A 17,558-nucleotide genomic window follows, 5' to 3' on the forward strand; every position below is an offset into this window, starting at 1 on the left:
CTGAATGTATTACTGATTTACATCTAGGCTCTATATTTTCATATTATTTTGTTAGACTTCTACTATGTCATGCAGGTTGTCATATTTTAACAAATAATGCATTTCTGTAATGTATTAGGTTACATCATGCAAAACTACTACTTTTGTAATTCAAAAATGATTGGATATTGGTACCAATTTTCTAGGTTAAAAATGTTAGGCAGGCTGGGGAGATGGTTCAGTGGAATAAGTGCTTTCCTGGCAAGCAGAAGGGCCTGAGTTCAATCCCCAATTCCGCAAAAAAATAAAAAAAAGTTAGGCAGAGGCAATTTGAACTTTATTATTATGTGGATATTTTCTCCACATGTTTCTCATGACTTTAGGAATACTGTATATGAGAATTAAAAAATCATTCATGTTTGTTTAAGGTTAAGTAAAAATTACTAGTAGTTCCAAATTTTCAGTTTGAATTAAATTTCTGCATAAGAACTTTTCCATATAACTTTTTATAAGTTACATTATATTACAAGTGGCATCATATGAAAATAAATTCTTGGGGGCTGGGGAGATGGCTCAGTGGAATAAGTGCTTCCCTGGCAAGTGCAAGGGCCTGAGTTCAATCCCTAGTTCCAAAAAAAAAAAAAAAAAAAAAAAGAAAGAAAAGAAAAGAAATTATTGAAGAACTAAAAGCAATCTGGCCCCTGATAAAAATGTAATATACAATGGAAGGAACTCAAATTTTTCTGCTTTTATTCTCCTCCTAGCATCTAATCCACATCCCTTCTTCCTTTTACATCCGTGAATCTGAGGGGCTTACCTGGATAATTCAGAAGGAAAAAGGGGCATGTTGGATTTGACATTTGACTTCCTAAAATTTCCAAATATTTGAAATAGTATTGAAGAGTAATTTTTATCTCATCTAACCTCCAGAGCTCTTGTATCTTGATAAAGTAGCTCATATAGTTACATTACCATATAGAAAATAGTACTCAAACTATCAGCCTGACTGTAATTCTCCCCTTTTAGCAGCACAATATGTACGTGAAAGAACAAGCTTTCTGTGTATACAAAGAAATCCTTCCTTCTATATTCTCCAACATTTCACTCCTTTCTTGATTTGTGTCTGATCAGTATAGCTGTAGAAATACTAAGCTTTCTAAGAGCTTGCACATACAAAACCCATGCCAATCTATTAAATCATATTCAATTGGGAACAATGGTGTAACTCTTCCTCCCCTAAAGGGAATTCCATAAGAGATTAAAAGGATGAATGTCATATGTTTACAAATGACATTTCAAGTGCGTCACTACCTGATACTAATATAGTTTGGAAAGAAGGGATATTATTTCATGTGCAAGAAGAGGTATAGACCAAATTATTGTAACTAGAAAATGTCAAATAGGATTTATAACACTGCAGACCTGGTAGGATTTTTATTCTAAGTAAGATTTATAATACTGCAGACCTGGTAGGATTTTTGCTCTAAATAAACTGATCTGACTCATCTGGACAGAGGTTTTAGCAGAAGTGGGGCTGTCTAATATGCATGACATTGATTAAAAACGTTCTAAATCATGATGTATCTATTGCCAAAATGATTCATCCATGTAGGATATATTCTTATTGCCAGAGATGTCACGTATCATCTTGGCTAGAAACACACTATCACATCCCATTATGGTGAGCTCTCAGAGTTTAGCCACATTCATTCCTCTTCTGGAATTCTGTCAGGTTAATACTGCTTGAAACACATGGTCTTAAAATTTTTCCATTCTAAATCTATTGCCATTTTGGCATTAGGCTGAATTTGGCCTTATGTGACCAGCATCACACTGAGAATGTTTAGTTTGCTGAAATTTTAAATCTATAGTGTTTATCACATTATAGACCTACTGGCAGCTAAAAAAGTCTATATTTGAGACTTTTTTCTCAGATACTTTTTCTTCTAAATGAGGCAGTATGTATTTGAAGCTTCTTGATATTAAATTTGTACAACATACTAAATTAAGAGGTTTTGCATGTTTAAATGCTTAGAGTAAGCACACCAATTTTGTTTTGGGCAGGCAAATTTAAGCATTGGACAATTAATTGACTTATAAAACCTTTAGCATTATATTTTTCTTAATTATTGAAATACTTATTGGCACCTTAAGATTGGTCAGGAACAAAAGCAGAATTAAATAATGGCCTTGAATACAATATTTACAAACCTGTTCTTTGTTATACCAAGAAATCCATAAGAGCAGCCACTCTAAATCCTGACACTGGTAGCTCTGTTAGCATATTTGAGTTCCCATTACATCGTGCAAGGTATTTATTGCAAATGGGTCTTAGTTACTAAAATGTGTAGATTCCTTTCATGTTGTGACTAAGTAATCTGAGAACTTTGTGGGCTGAAAATGTGCAGAAAGGTCACACACTGACTATCAGCAGGAAAAACTGCTATCAAATCAATGCATGGAACATTCCTCTCAAACTGCAAACAAGGGAGCACTGGGCACCTGCAGTGCTTGTTCTCTTTCACTGCAAATGCTTGACTTTCGAGTAGAAATGTGATGTAAAGTTCAGAGATACTCGGTCTTGGTCTTTGTGGAGTTGTGGAACTACTATTTCTGAAGTTGTTTTTTACGGACACTCCCTTGCTAATGATTTCTCCATCTCTTTTTATAAGTTATATTATATGACAAGCGGCATCACATGAAAATAAATATCTCTACCATTTTTTACTTCCCTCTCTGCACTAACACTACCCAGATAGAGTAACTGATGTTAAGACTGCTGCAGTTTTGTTTTGACCAGTGGTCTCACCAGGAATTCCTGAAGATTCCAAGAATTAATACATCAGAAATATATCATTGTCACTTTTAAATATTCTTCTGAGTTCATAGAAAAAACAGGAAAAAAGTACCTTCCTACTGATGTTTCACATGGGACATACTCATTTTTTGCACTGCTTTTACTTACAATATTTAAAAGTCCTTTTAAAAAAGTATAAATGTAAGTTCTTTGTAATTTATTTTATAACATTAGTTTTAAGTTTTGACTATATATATATGTATATATATGTATATATATATTATTTTAGGGAAGGGTCTACAGAGTTTTCAGGGTCTCACTACTAGATCGGACTTGTAGTGATCCGCCTGTTTACAGCCTCCCAAGAGCTGGGATTACAGGTGTGTGCCACCTCGCCCAGTCTCAATTGCCTTCTCAGCATGCCCCGGGGGTGGGGCTGGCACTGCGGGCCTGGGGATCAAACCCCCAGCCCCTGTGCCTACTTGCAGGTGTTTTAATCAGCTGAGCTATTTGTCAGGCCCTTAAGTTTTGAACATTTAATTTCACTTTACTTGGTGAACTTAAAGAAGTTTTGAACATCACTATTTTAGTTTACTTAAAATTAATTTTAAGAATCTCTCAAAATTGCAATTGTTTTTATTTACTACAATTAATTTTTAAGAAGCTTTAAATATAATGACATGCTTTGAATGATAACAACAACCACAGAATGTAATAAGGTCAGCACCAATAGTTGTTGTTCTACCTCTGATGTCCTTGCTCTCTCACCTTAAAACCTTACTATCTCCCTTCAGTTCCACACCCTTTTCTTATTCCTGTTTATCATCCTCCAGCAAAAACACCAAACAACACTATTTTTAAACTGAAAAGCTAAAAAAAGAGGAACCCCCCCCCACTTTCCAAGCACTCCAGAGTGTGACTAATCCTGAGCAAAACATCTTACTAATTTAAACCTTGACTCAAGTGTCCATACAAGCTACTAATGGTCCTACGCATCCTTCAAGGAACTGCGTTGTATTCCACAGTTGACCCACATGGTCTTGGGACTATGTTAAGGAAGCAAGTTATGCTATCTCCTTAAGAGACTGAACTTAGGAGGAAGTACAGCAGGCCCCTTCTCAATTGTTTTCAGTACGTAAAGTGTACAGATCTAGCAGTCTCCCCACAGTTCTCAGCTTTTCGCAAAAGCTACTAGTATATGTTTATGACTAGGTCTCAATGCTTATAGGCTGTAGAGCAGCAAAGCCAGAAAACAAATGTGTGGCATTGAGGCCTCACCAGCCCTGATTATTTAACTAGAATTTCTGGAGGAAATTCTTTTCTTTCCCACAGGGTATCAGGCATACTAATGAACTCAACCACAGTTATTTCCTAGTCAACAACAACAAAATGTCACTTTGTTTATAATGTTAATATCTCATTCCAAATGACAATTTAATTTTGCTAAAAGAATTGATGACAAGTTGCCCCACTAAAAGGGTAAGTTAACTGCTTGAATCCTTGTCCCACAGGAACTCTGCCACAGGCTTGCTGGATATGTCATCTTCAATAGCAGATGGACACAGCAACCAGTGTTATGATTGCTGTGGTTTTGTTTTGACCATCATCTATGTTAGAGAATTTCTCTCCTTCCAAGAGCCAATACACTGGAAGCACAGCATCACCATCAGTTTAAAACATTCTCCTGAGCTTTTAGCAAGAACAGGGACAAAAACTTCCTACTAATGTGCTACATGTTCCTTTCAAACATTCATCTTGTCTTTTAGAGAGATATTCATATTCACCCTATCTATACAGTGCAGAAACTGAAAGTAGCAGACACTCTCAGGGCTTCACTCAATACTCCTTACCAAAAAGTCAGCAAGGGGCTTTCTCTGGCTGCAGGAGTGTGTGCGATCTTACTTAGAAATTCTCAGGACTTAACTACCCTGGGGAGGAGCCATCAAAAACTCACATCCAGGGTTTCTGGGTGAATAGCCTTGGTTCATCACCCCTCAGTGAGGACTCCCCTGAGGTGTTTTCTCCCAAATGTCTTCACTGGGACTGAACCACAAGTTCCTAGAAGTTAGGTGATCATTAACATACTGGGAACTGTCTGCCTTCCCTTCTCACTTCTTTAGTGCTACACTGGTGCTTCCTGGGTTCACTTCCCAAATAAAATACTTGAATGTGAATCCTTGTCTCAGCATTTGCTAAGACACTGGAACTAATTAAGAAGAGATTAATATATATTAAATACACAAGGCCACTTTGTGCAGAACTAGGGCTAGAATGCAAGTCTTCATATTTCTGGCATATTTACCAGATTAGGTTGCTTCTTGTCAATGACCAGCACTTTGTAGAACTGGTCCCAGGACTTTTGGGCAAAATGAAGACACTACAAATGAAACAAAGTTGTTAGATTGGTATTCCTGGCCATTTAGGAACCCAGTTACCACCACTAATAGAAGAAAAGAGACAAGTGAAAGGCAGTAATTACCTAGCATGACGAAAGGGACTCCCAGAAAGGTGGAATTGTACTTCCCACCAGTAAGATTGATGATTCCAGCTGCGGTGAGAGTGGCTAGGCTTATGGATACCAACCCGAGAAGGCCTAGCCAAGGTTTGCTGCGGACACAGTCCTGCATGGAGCAGCAGAGAATGGCCATGGTGACTACCAGGATCAGGCTGGTGACCAAGTAACGTTCTGACACACGGCTGGTCTTCTGGAAATCTTCCCTCAGTGACGAGGATGTGTAAGGGTACATTTTGACTTTGCTGTTGGATTTCTGGAATAGTCTGACAGTGTCGCAGAAGCTGGACTCCCACCTCTCAGCTACCATGTCATTGAGACTGTTGATTGACTGTAGGTAGTAGGTGAGCTGAATGGCCTCTGCAGATTTCACCCGATCCTTGCTGTGCACAGTAACACCTCCAAGCTGGTGCCCATTATACACGGCCCTTCCATCCTTTAAATGTGTGATCGGGTATGTGATAGCAAAATTAGTCCGATTGGTGGCCCGAGCATTCTTTAGCTCTTCCAGGACGTGTACTATGTCATCCACAATGCAAGTCTTATCATTATTCAGGATACATATATGGGCAAATGTGTAATTAAAACCAGGCCTTGGAACCTGGATCTTGGTGACAGCAGCATGCAACTATGAAGAAAAAGTGACAGTCAGTTTTTTTAACCAAAAATTAGACATTAACAAATATTAGCTCTATAGGTCTCTCTCTCTCTCTCGCTCTTGTTTTCACTCTCTCTCATTCCATCACTAAACCAAAATTTCAAATCAAATTCTATAACCCTAGATTAGAAATAATCAGTAACAGTGGAAAACAAACATTTGACCAGTGCTTTTCACATGTGGCCCTGAACCAGCAGCACCAGTACAACCCGAGTGCTTGTCAGAAGTGAAAATTCCCAGATCTTGCCTAGACCTTGGAAATGAGAATCTTAGAGCTAAATCCTAGGAATCTGGCCTTTCACAAGCCCTGCAGTGGATTTTAATGCAGTTAAAGTTTGAGAAGTATTGCATTAGAGCACCAGAATTATGTTTACATGTTCTTATTTGCAACCCAATTATTCTGTACTGTTTGCAAATATTATCTAGGTCCCCTGTTCTATCTTCCTCTTGAAAATGTGATGTAAAAAGTGAACTGAGGTACAATTTTGAATGAGGAGATCCTCTCAGGCTAGATCCTTGCTGCTCATTTGTAGGGCAGCTAGACAATCTCCTCATGCCATCACTTTCTACCATAAAGACAAATGTTCACCATGCTAGCCATTGTATTATCTAGCATTCTGTGTCTGCATATATGGGAAGGGATCTGTATTTGGAAGAGCCTGGCTGGATTACATGGGCATCATGCCAAAGGAACACAGTAGATTTAGTCTACACACACTGCCCCGTGTCAAATTTGCTATTGGCAGGATACTCTGCACCTGCCACTGAAGGGCAAATGAGACTAACAGCACTAACTTAGCAGTCCCTCCTGCAGGCCAGGTACAGTTCTGCATCCTTTGTATAGGTTAGCTCATTAATTTCTTAGAACAAAGTAGATATGAGTACTAGTCTTATCTCACAGTTGAGGAAATTGAGACAACAAGAAACCAAGTCACTTGCTAAGGATATACATGTTGAAAGACAGAGTGAGGCTACGCCATAAAGCTTGGTTCCAAAACTGTGCCCTTAGCCTTTCACCTTACACCTTGAGGTTGACAATGACACCATCTGAATAAGAATTAGGTTTTTTTTTTTGGATTTGTTTCTGCTTTTGTTCTGGGAATTGAACTCAGAACCTCATGCTTGCCAGGCAGGCACTGTGCTGCTGAGTTAAATTCCCAACTCCAAATGAAAGATTTTTCCCCAACTAATTCCAGAATTTGTGCTTTTACTGTCCTGTTCCTACAAGTTGAATTAGCATGGAGAATACTAATACTCAGTGTTCCCCATGTCTCTTAAGGTCAACTCTCAGGTTCAGAAAACACTTTATTGCGTTATGGTTGGCTGAAATATTTTCATTTCACACATACCTATACACATATATACAAGAAATACACACAGTGTCCTAGAGATACCTAGGAGACTCTTTCAACAACTCTAACCATATGCTAAGTTTGTTTAAGGATTAATGGTCTTTCTGACTTTAAACTGTGGAAGTGTGTTTTTATCCATTCTTCCTTAAGCATGGCCCTGTAAATGTTGATTAAAAGAATTCCTAACTAGAAAAATTTTCAAAATGTCAACAATTATTTTGGGTGAGGGATGAACAAAGAGGGATTTAAAGGTGAGGGTTTTGATAAGAGTTAAAAGAGAGTCTTTGGGAAAAGATTCAGAATAGACTAGAAAAGGAGTGGAATTGAAAGCATGCATATGTGTAATATTTAGTGCATTGTTTGTTCCCATGAGCAGTGCAATAAATCTCCCTTAGAGTGATTACTAAATATGTCACGAGAAAAAGATTGCCAAATAAGATGGTGTTAAGCCACAGGGCTGAACCCAATTATAGCAAGGGGATATTTTCCATCCATTCTTTAAGATGACCATGCCCTGCTGAGGGGGAATTTGTAAACTAATAGTGTTCTGCTGACACATCAAATCTACTCCTATGACCTATGGACCATACAGTGAAGAAAGCAGACACCATGTTAACCTCTTTACTATCAGGCAGTAGATGGGAGTCTTGGAAAATGAGAACCTTACTGAAGTTTGAGAGGATGGTTTCTTAACTCTTAACACTGAGCTACTGTGAGATGCAGCTGCCTTGAATTTTGGATGGAGTGGTGGGTGGAACATGTATCACTCTTACTTCTGAGTGGCAGGGTGATATGGAATGACAAAGTGGTGAGAGAGGTGGTGCTGGCTCAGGCCACCCACCAGGCAGGGGGAGTTTGCGGGATTCAACTATAGGATAAAAGGTGAGAGAATAATGCAGCATGGGAAATGAAAGTTGAGATTCTATTTTTAAAAAATATTTATTTAGATATTGGGTATAGGGTCTAGCTATGCAGCTCAGACTCATAATGATCTTCCTGTCTCAGCCTCCCCAGTGCTAGGATTGCAGGCATGGGCCACCACACTCAGTTTCGGTGGCCGGCTCAGCACACCTGGGATTTCAGGCCAGTATGACATGTGGTACCAGAGATCGAACTCAGGTCCTTGTATTTGCCAGGTAGGTGCTTAGCCTGCTGAGCTATCTCCCCAGGCTGACAGTTGAGATTCCTTTCTGTGACTTCTAAAATATGTCCATTCTGTTCTTTGGTTCTCATATTAGCTATCAATTATGAACACTCATACTCTTTTGCATATCCACATAGCTATGGACAAGTACATTGTGCATGCTTCTTGGACATCCATCTGCACACAGTTGTAGAATGCCCTGGTTTAGTTTCCCAAAGAGGCCCTAAACAGAACAGCAGAAATGTTCAATACTATACATTCTATACTGTTGTATCAGATACATATATTCACCAGGAAAAAAGGAAGCCCAAGATTGAAACTATACTTTAGCTAGTGTACAAAATATAGAAACACAATCCATACAAGTTTATTATTAAATAAGGTATGAGAAGCTCAGAAAAGGGGAATTACACAGAGTAATAGTCCTGACCCTTAACATAGTTTGGATCTGTTATATGAATCAATATATAATACATAATTTTATAACTATGTGTGCATTCTTAATTATTCACTCAACACACATTCGATAAGAACTCATGAAATCTAGTGTTGTTAAAAGGATAATTTTCCTGAATTTAGTGTACAAGCACCCACACATAGAAAATTATATGAGATAGTAAATCACCAAACATTTGGTGCTAGTAAAGTCTGATCCACTGTCAATTATGATCTTATTTTCATTATAGCAGTATTTGATGCCAAGGAGGCTAGACCTGAATAGTAAATTGTGATTTATCCTGAGGCTATGAGTAGACAGTTTAAATTATTAGCCTTTTCATTCTCATCACTTTTCAAGTTAAGAATGATAACAGTAATTGCTACTAGTCCATTAAGTACATCCTACACTATTTTTAAAACCTTATTCAGCATAAAGAGCCTATAGAAGAAGTTAAATTATTGTCCCCATTTCACAGTGAAAGTGACTAAGGCTTAAACATTTTTAATAATTCAACTAAAATGACCCCATAAGTAAAGAGCAAGTGCATAGTTCTAAATCAGGCCTTATTCCACAGCAGACCACTAATCCCTAGACCAACACAAATTCAGCAGTGAGGACAAAGACAAAATAGGGAAGAATGAAGAATTGTTAGCTCACCTAGTTCAAATGGCAGGTAGGGAAAACGACTGAGCTGTAGGATAACCATACTTACAGGGCTGGGATTTGTTAAGAATGACCAGAAATGTTCAGGGGCTGGGGTTTGATCTCCGGTACCACAAGCTGTGCTTGCCCCACCCCCGGGGCACACTGAGACTGTGATTGAGACTGGGAAAGGTGGTGTGGGTCTGTAATCCCAGCTCTTGGGAAACTGAAAATAGGTAGATCACTACAAGTCTGATCTACATAGTGAGACACTGTAGGCCCTGCATTAAATTTTTTAAAATGACCAGAAATAATCCCAAGAGTCAAATCTCATCTTCAGACAATACCACTGCATGGCAGTATTAATGGATAATAGAGGGGATGGGTTTTGAGTTTGCTGACTTTCCTTGTTCTCTTGCCAGTCTTTGGTATTGCCAAATAGAACTTCCAAAGGCAAGTTTATTAACACAAGGGCCATGGAATACAATAGAATCCAGTAATAGGAAATTTGGGCTTCCTTTGACTTTTGCTATATTGGAGACCCTAGGAATGTTACTTTACTTCTTCACATCTGAGACTTTAGGGCTCAGATTTATCAGTTAAGGAAAGGAAAAGGGATTGGTCTAGCTAATCCTTAAGAACAGATTCTCCTAGTGTGAACATTACCTAATTCTAAAATAAGTAACATCTACAAACTGTACAGTGTAGGTGAGAAAAAGTTAAATTCACAAATATCAACTTGAGACTTGTTACAGGTGCTTGTGGTTTGCTTTCCTGGCACATTTAAGTTCATTTTAGGTCAATGACAGATCTGATAGTAGATGATACCAGAAAGAAAACAGGGTAAAGGAAATAGGTTTACTTGAAAAAAAAAAGAGATGCTCTCCTTCTCAGAGTGATTTCCCATTCTGAGGAGGCACTGACTCTTCTAATCCCCTTCTGCCAGAGCCTGGGACAAAGCCAATATGGGCTGCTGGGCACGATGGGCCAGACTCTCATTTCCTCTCTCCCTCTCCTTGGCATACACACATCTTCCTCAGAAGACAGCAGGGGCACCTTGCCTAGGAGAGTACAGAAGGGATCTGGGAGGAAGGATGCGTCCTCTTCGGAGTGGTGATTAACATAGGAAAAATACCTGTAGGATTAGAGGATCTAATACAATATGTTTTGGCTCTCTTTTATTTTCTTTTTGTTAAAAAGAGAAGCATGAAAAAAGGAAGGGCACTCTCCTATGCAGGGCAATTAATACGTTCTGGAAGCAGCCTCAAGCAGTCCCCCAGCAATCTTAAGTGCAAGCAAAGAGCTGGGGGAGTTGCAGGCTCCCTTGGTCAGTCTTCAGCAAGACATAGCTCAGTTGCTTCTCCACAGTGGGGAGTTAGCCCAATGCTGCCCTCCTTATCATGTGCTTTCCTGGTCTCGTGTTCCAGCCCTACCTTCTGCTACTACTCCCAAAGAAGCAGCATACACATTTTAAAAAATGTAAAGCAGTAGAAAGCTGGCTTGCTTTCTTAATTCATTTGCCCCCAAATATTAAAAATCACACTAAACCAAAACTCACATGAAAATGCTTTCAAGGAATATATAATTCTCACCCCCTAAATCTGATATTTTCTTCACTGAATATCTCCGAACTCCAGGTCTTCATCTGGGTCTCTGCTCTGCAATGGTTAGTGACCAGGTACTAACTGGCAAGGTACCCTCACCCAGCATAAAAGAAAACACTTTGAGGTGGATGGATTTGGTCTCTGCAGTTCATAAATTACGCTAGCTCCCTTGGTGTTATGTTCTGTCTTTTGCATGATCTCACTCTCACCCACTCTCTTTCCTCTTCTTTTAATAGAAATACATTACATCAGAACACCAGAAGTCGCAAGTTGGGGATTGTTACCGTGATTCATTTGTAGTGCAGCCAAAAGCAAGTTAGTCATCCCTTAATAAGTGAACAGAAATAATCATTCTGCCTTTGAAAAATTACATTTTCAGAGGACACCAAATTTAAGCTGTGGATAAAGCCAAACAAGTGACTATCTAGCCACACACTTCCTTTACACATGTGTGATGGTGTACTGCAATGCCAGTACGAGTCTGGGAGAGTGGAGCACTTATATTTAGCTTCTTTACTTTACAAGGGGGGCAAATGGTGTTATTGTGGGTGTTACACTGAGAAGCAGCCAAGAGAGCCCCACTTTGTAATTCCCCAAACAAGCTGAGTTTGTCTTTGCAGCCTTGGCTGGAAAAACAAAGCAGTTTTGGATTTGAAAGAAATAAACCTTAAATTTTCAAAATAAAAACCAGTAAAGGTGAAGAAAAAAAAACAATTACGGTGCCTCATTGCAATTTTTGCCTAACTGTACAGTAGTCTAGATGAGAAAGACAAAAGCATGAACCACAGGTCCAGTAATCTTATTTCCAGAGTCTGGGAGAAAATGTTACTTGGTCAACTTTAATTTAAAAAAAAAATCCTTAATATGGTGAGGCTATGTAGAAATAGGTGAAGTTAAACTTTGTGATTATGGTAGTTATTTTTTCACCCTTATGTCCTCATTTGATTTTTATGGTTAAGCTTCAATTCTAGTGAAGCAAATGTGTGGGCGATGAGCTTTATTCAATGGCTCAAAGAGGATGAGGTGCTCACAGAAATGGGAGGATGCGAAAGCGCAAAGGAGCCAGGTACACAGGGAAGAGGCAATAGCTGACGATTTGCTCAGGAGCTAGCTGTAAGTGCTGACTATGGGCCACTGTCCCTGCTGACCTCCACAGATGCGTATCTCACCATGCGCCCATTGCACCGCTTGTTTTGCTCTTGCTTGATGGAGCTTGTTGCTTCCAGACCCTATATAATTTGAGTCCTTACTTCCTTCATGCCCCTGCTTAAATACAATAATCTCCCCCAACACCACCTGTCAATTAATAAAAAGGATCATATGCATCACCATCATCTTGTTTTACTTTTTTCACAACACCAATCATGATCTGACATTGCAGTATGTGTTTTTTTTTTCTTTATTTCTACTGCCCCACTGGAATGCGTTCTACTATCCTGTTGCATGTGTTTGTTTGGCCCACCTCTATATATCTGCTATCTAGAACAGTATCTGGAACATGTGCTGTAGTTATGGAGTAAACACAAGGATATAATAGCCTCAGCAGGGAATGAACTATGGGCATGACAAGGGCCAAAGGAGATGATAGATGCGTAGAGTTTGTTTAAACTCTAGAGGGCTACATAAACGTTACTGCTATTATTGCACAGCAAGAAAGATGGATGGTATCTCTTCTTGTTAATAATTTTTCAGATGTACAGATATAATTTATAGTTGGTTTTTAATTGTCCTTAAGCCTACCATCTTTTCCAATTCAATAGCATCTTGTATTTTCATGTGAAGGACATGAGTTATGTGGTCAGAGTACCACTGTTTCCATCCCACCTAATTATACTAGCTGTGGCACTGTAGCAAATACAGCTGGACCTTGTCCATATCCCTTCGCCCCCATTACCTCAATGTCCACCAGCCCTATTCGCAGCTAAATGTGGAAATACTAGAGCATTAACATACGATCTCAACCCCACACATCCTAGACCTCTCTCTAAAGATAGTTTGTATATAAACATTCCAGCTCACATGACCTCACAGATGGGATAACCCTACAGCATGTGGTCGTCACCATTTCAGAGTTGCTCTGCAGGATTAGGCTCCAGCTGCCCACAGGCTCCTTCACTGTCTTATGCTATCATCCTCTTCTCAGCACTTTCTGGAATTGTCCTCTAAGTATACTACTTGTCTTAAGACTGTAACACCAGATAAGCTTCTAGGGGAACCCAAATGGAACCAATGATTTTAGGCATTTAATTTAGTTTTAATATCTGCAAAATGGAGATAATCGGTATTTCATAGGATCATTATGACAGATAACACAACAAATCTCTAGCCTGGCATTTACTATTAGGTTAAAGCATATGCTATTGCCCTTTTTATAGGTCCAGAAGTGGTTCAATAGTAGAAATTTTGTGGGGTTGACCTAATGGACTTTCAGTGTTTGCTTTTCCCCTCTCTTGGTCCCTTCTTTTCCCCAAGAGTCTTAAAAGAACTTGAGCTTCTCTAGAAGGTATACCTCACAACTTTGTTTGGTTTGCAAGAGACTGCTTGGTAGTATCAGGGTAGGATTTTAGGAAAAACACAACAATTCCAGGACAAGGTTGAACACACTGTGAGCATAAGCCCTGGCATGCTATTGGAATTGACACTTTTAGTAGTTTCAGTTCATGAAAAAAAATCAAAATATCATGTAACTCATATATCTGAAATACCTGAAACCATAAATAATTAGTAACAGTGTTAAATCTAGAACAATTATGAATAAGCATCTCTCGTGAATGAGGTCTTTGGCATTTTTTTCCTTGAAAAGATTTGTTAAATTTCTAATGGGCACTGAACTGGGAAATAATGACAGCTATGGTTGATGAAAGAAGTAACAAGAAAAAGTTTGACCTAATAACATGGGAACTACTCTCCTGAACGACAGTCCATGAGCCTTGTAAGAGTGAGGACTTGATGTAATTTATAAAAGGGCATATTACCTGATAGTGGATTTTTTCCCCCTGGAACTAATTTTTCTTTGTTTTTAAATAAAACTACTGTCCTTAAAAATTACATGCGTGTCTCAGCCACTGCTATCCTTTTCCCAATCTGGTAGAGCAAATGAACAAGGTTATGACCATTTCTGTGATGCAGTTTGCTAAGGCCTTGACTCTTCCAGGAGGTGCTGACATTGGTGGCATGGTTTAGCTTGGTGGAGACAGTCTGCCTGGACTTCAATATCAGTTTTTTCATTTGTTCCTTAGCTTCCTTGTTTGTAAAATAAGGACAACAATAGTACTTATGTCACTGGGATTCTTGGAAGCTATATAAAAAAAACTGAATGTAAACTACAGTCTGATACATAGTGGAACCCAATAAATGTTTGACAGCAAAGCCAAAATGAACGAACAGAATACCTTATTTCTATCTTCTGTTTTGCCTTGCTTCCTCCGTTTTGCATTTCTGTGAACAATGGGACTTTCTCAGTTGTTCTTGAAATGTATGTTCAATAAAATGTAAAAGTGATAGATTTTCACCAAGAAATTGGGAGGAAATGCAGGCAGTAGCAGGCATCTGTATAAACATTTTCAGTGAATATATGGATAGTAGGTGTATAAAATTGGGCACTATCTAATTACAGTATAAGCTTCACACCGAAAACCATTCTGTGTTCTTCAGGTTAGCGCTCTAGTTAACATTATCATGCATATTACATAAAGAGCCCACTGGGGAAAGATGGTGGGTATAAAAGAAAGAATCTAAAAGGTGTTAATTACCTAAGTAATGGGTATTGTGCAAAGAATGCTACATGTATTATCTGATTTAATCCTCCCAGTAACTCAGGCAGATAGACACTATACCCCCATTTGCAGGTGAGGAAAGTGAGTCCAAAAGGGCTCAAATAACCTTCCCAAGGTCAAAAATTTAATAAGTGAATTGGAGGAGATTTAAATCCTAGGCTCAGAATATTGTCCTCTAATGGGAATTTCTTTGGCAAGGTAAAGACTGTATCCTAATTGCTCTGCTTCCAGTCCTCGATTTAAGCATGATTAACTATAGCATGCATTGCTATTGACATAGATAAGCTAAGGGATCAAACATGAGAAAGAAGCCTGAGTAAACCATTTCTGAAGCTCAGTGAATGCCAGACATTTACAATGGAAATCTCAGAGAAGCCAGAGCCTTGTTACCAATGGCAAGCATGCTCATGGCATGCATGCTCAACCAGCTGAAGATGAAGAAAGCAGACATAAAAGAATTAAGAATTTCACCAGTCCAAATAACAGCATTTGTATCATACATGCTTCCTATGTTACCCGCAACCCTGCAGACATACAGATGAGAAAAGGAACAAAAACTTTGCAGTTGTATTGGTAGTAAAAAGGGCTGACAGCTTCAAAATATGCAAAGCATCAGACTGAAGACGGTGGTGTTATCCAATTTGGATATCATCTCTCTCTAAAGACAATTTAACAGCAGAATACATATACTCCATGTAGGCAGGGAGTTGGTTTCCTTTAATCCTGTATCCCAAGCACCTCGACTAGTGCTTTACATACAGCAGTTACCCATCAAAGATTTGAGGAAGGAACTTTCAGTGTTTGTTCCTTTTTGCTGATTTATATTTTCTCTGGTGACACTGAATGATACTTCATTTGTATCCAAAGGCCACTGTGCTACATGCATATCATTTACATCTTAAATAAGGAGATGACATTGAATTTGGTCCTGTCACTTACATGCGGCAGACAAATGGCTGATCTCATCAGACAAATGGATTTTGTTAGACTATAATCAACAAAAATATGTAAGAGAAGAAAAACAATTTAGGTAGGCAATTGGGGTCTGAAATAATTATGTGTTATACTTAATTAAAGGCAGTTTGAATTTTTCATAAGTATTGGATTTTTTAGAAGAAAAGTTTAAGACATACAGAATTCAAGAGACTAGTGTAAAAATCCTGCATACCTATCATCCAATCTCATATTCATATGAAATTTGCACCTACTGTTAATGCTGTCAGGTAATATGGACATATAAATTATAAGACAAGCTGAACACTTTTGAGAGTGCAAAAGGGCACTGTTAATTTCACAGGAACAACAAGTATATGGTGGGACCATCATGTGCAAACCAGGATGTATGTTTTCCCTGTGGATGCCTTAGGATACAGTGATGATGTGACTTCATCCACTCACGCCTCACAGTGGACCTTAGACAGCAATGGTTTATAGCCCTATTGCTGCTGATGGAACCCAGAGTACTGTATGTGGCATTATTCTGTTATTAAGGTCTCCAGGAAAGGAATTTGGAAAACCTCCTTCCATCTCTAACCTCTTTCAGCTACATCTACCCTTTTACCGTTGCAACTTCCTTCCATGACAAAGCTCTGATATTTTACACAATTCAGCTATCCTGAAGCCAAATTTAGTTAGTGACTGCAGAGGTGGAGTGCATCCATCCAACCCTTAGAACATTTCGTCTACTTTTTCTGAGCACCCTAGCTCTGCAGGAATTGACAGGTGGCTTCCATCGAGCTGTCTCACTGGCAGAAGTCTTCTGGAAGCAGTTCACCCAGCCAGGAGCAGAGATTGCTCTACTATCCAAAGATGTCACTCTGAGTGAGTCTATCTTGCTTTAATGCTTATTGTGGCTTGCAGAGTTGGCTGATGAAACTTTAGAGTTTATGTGTGCGATGTCTGTGATGGGTCTCAGACACTGAGCAGGTTGGAAAGCAGAAGCTTTTTGGTTTGTTGAGAATGAGAGGTCATATAGAGTATATCATCTGTACTTCAACACTAATTATAGCAGTGGTCCATTTACTCAACACATATTAAGTGACTATAATATACTGGGCATTATGCAAGCCCTGAGGAGATGAAACTTAAGAAATAATTTTACCTTCAAGAAACTTTGGGCTGGCCAAATAGCTCAGTAGATTAAAGTGCCTTCAAGCAGGCACAGGGGCTGGGGGGTTTGATTCCCAGACCTGCTGGGCTGGTCCCATCCCAGGGGTACACTGAGACGGCAATGGAGACTGGGCATGGTGGTGCCCGCCTATAATCCCAGCTCTTGGGAGGCTGTAAACAGGCGGATCACTACGAGTCCCATTTAACAGTGAGACCCTGAACATCCTGCAGAACCTTCCCTAAAATACAAAAAGAAAGAAAGAAGAAAGAAGAAAGAAAGAAAGAAAGAAAGAAAGAAAGAAAGAAAGAAAGAAAGTAAGTTACAGGGCCAGGCATAGAGGCACATGCCTGAAATCCCAACACTCAGGAAGCTGAGACAGGAGGATTGTTGTAAGTTCAAGAGCAGGCTGGGCTACAAAGTGAGCACAAGGCCAGCCTGAACTGCAGAGTGAGACCCTCTCTCAAAAAGATGAAAAAAAAGAAAGAAAAAGGAAAAGAAAGGAAGGAACTTTCAATCCAACAAAGAGATTTTAGGATAATTCTTTG

The 17,558-nt window shown here is 39.0% G+C and overlaps 1 protein-coding gene across 1 annotated transcript in view; it reads right to left on the reverse strand.

Moving 5' to 3' along the window:
- Window positions 1-17,558, reverse strand: part of Ptchd1 (patched domain containing 1) — a 52,243-nt gene that overhangs the window by 9,442 nt on the left and 25,243 nt on the right. The window contains exon 2 of the mRNA XM_004631392.1: window positions 5,256-5,916. Coding sequence (XP_004631449.1) covers window positions 5,256-5,916 — 661 coding nt within the window. The remainder of the gene's footprint in view (window positions 1-5,255; window positions 5,917-17,558) is intronic.

Source organism: Octodon degus, unplaced genomic scaffold (genome assembly GCF_000260255.1).
Source record: "Octodon degus isolate 3935 unplaced genomic scaffold, OctDeg1.0 scaffold00041, whole genome shotgun sequence".
In the NCBI taxonomy this organism is placed as follows: domain Eukaryota; kingdom Metazoa; phylum Chordata; class Mammalia; order Rodentia; family Octodontidae; genus Octodon; species Octodon degus.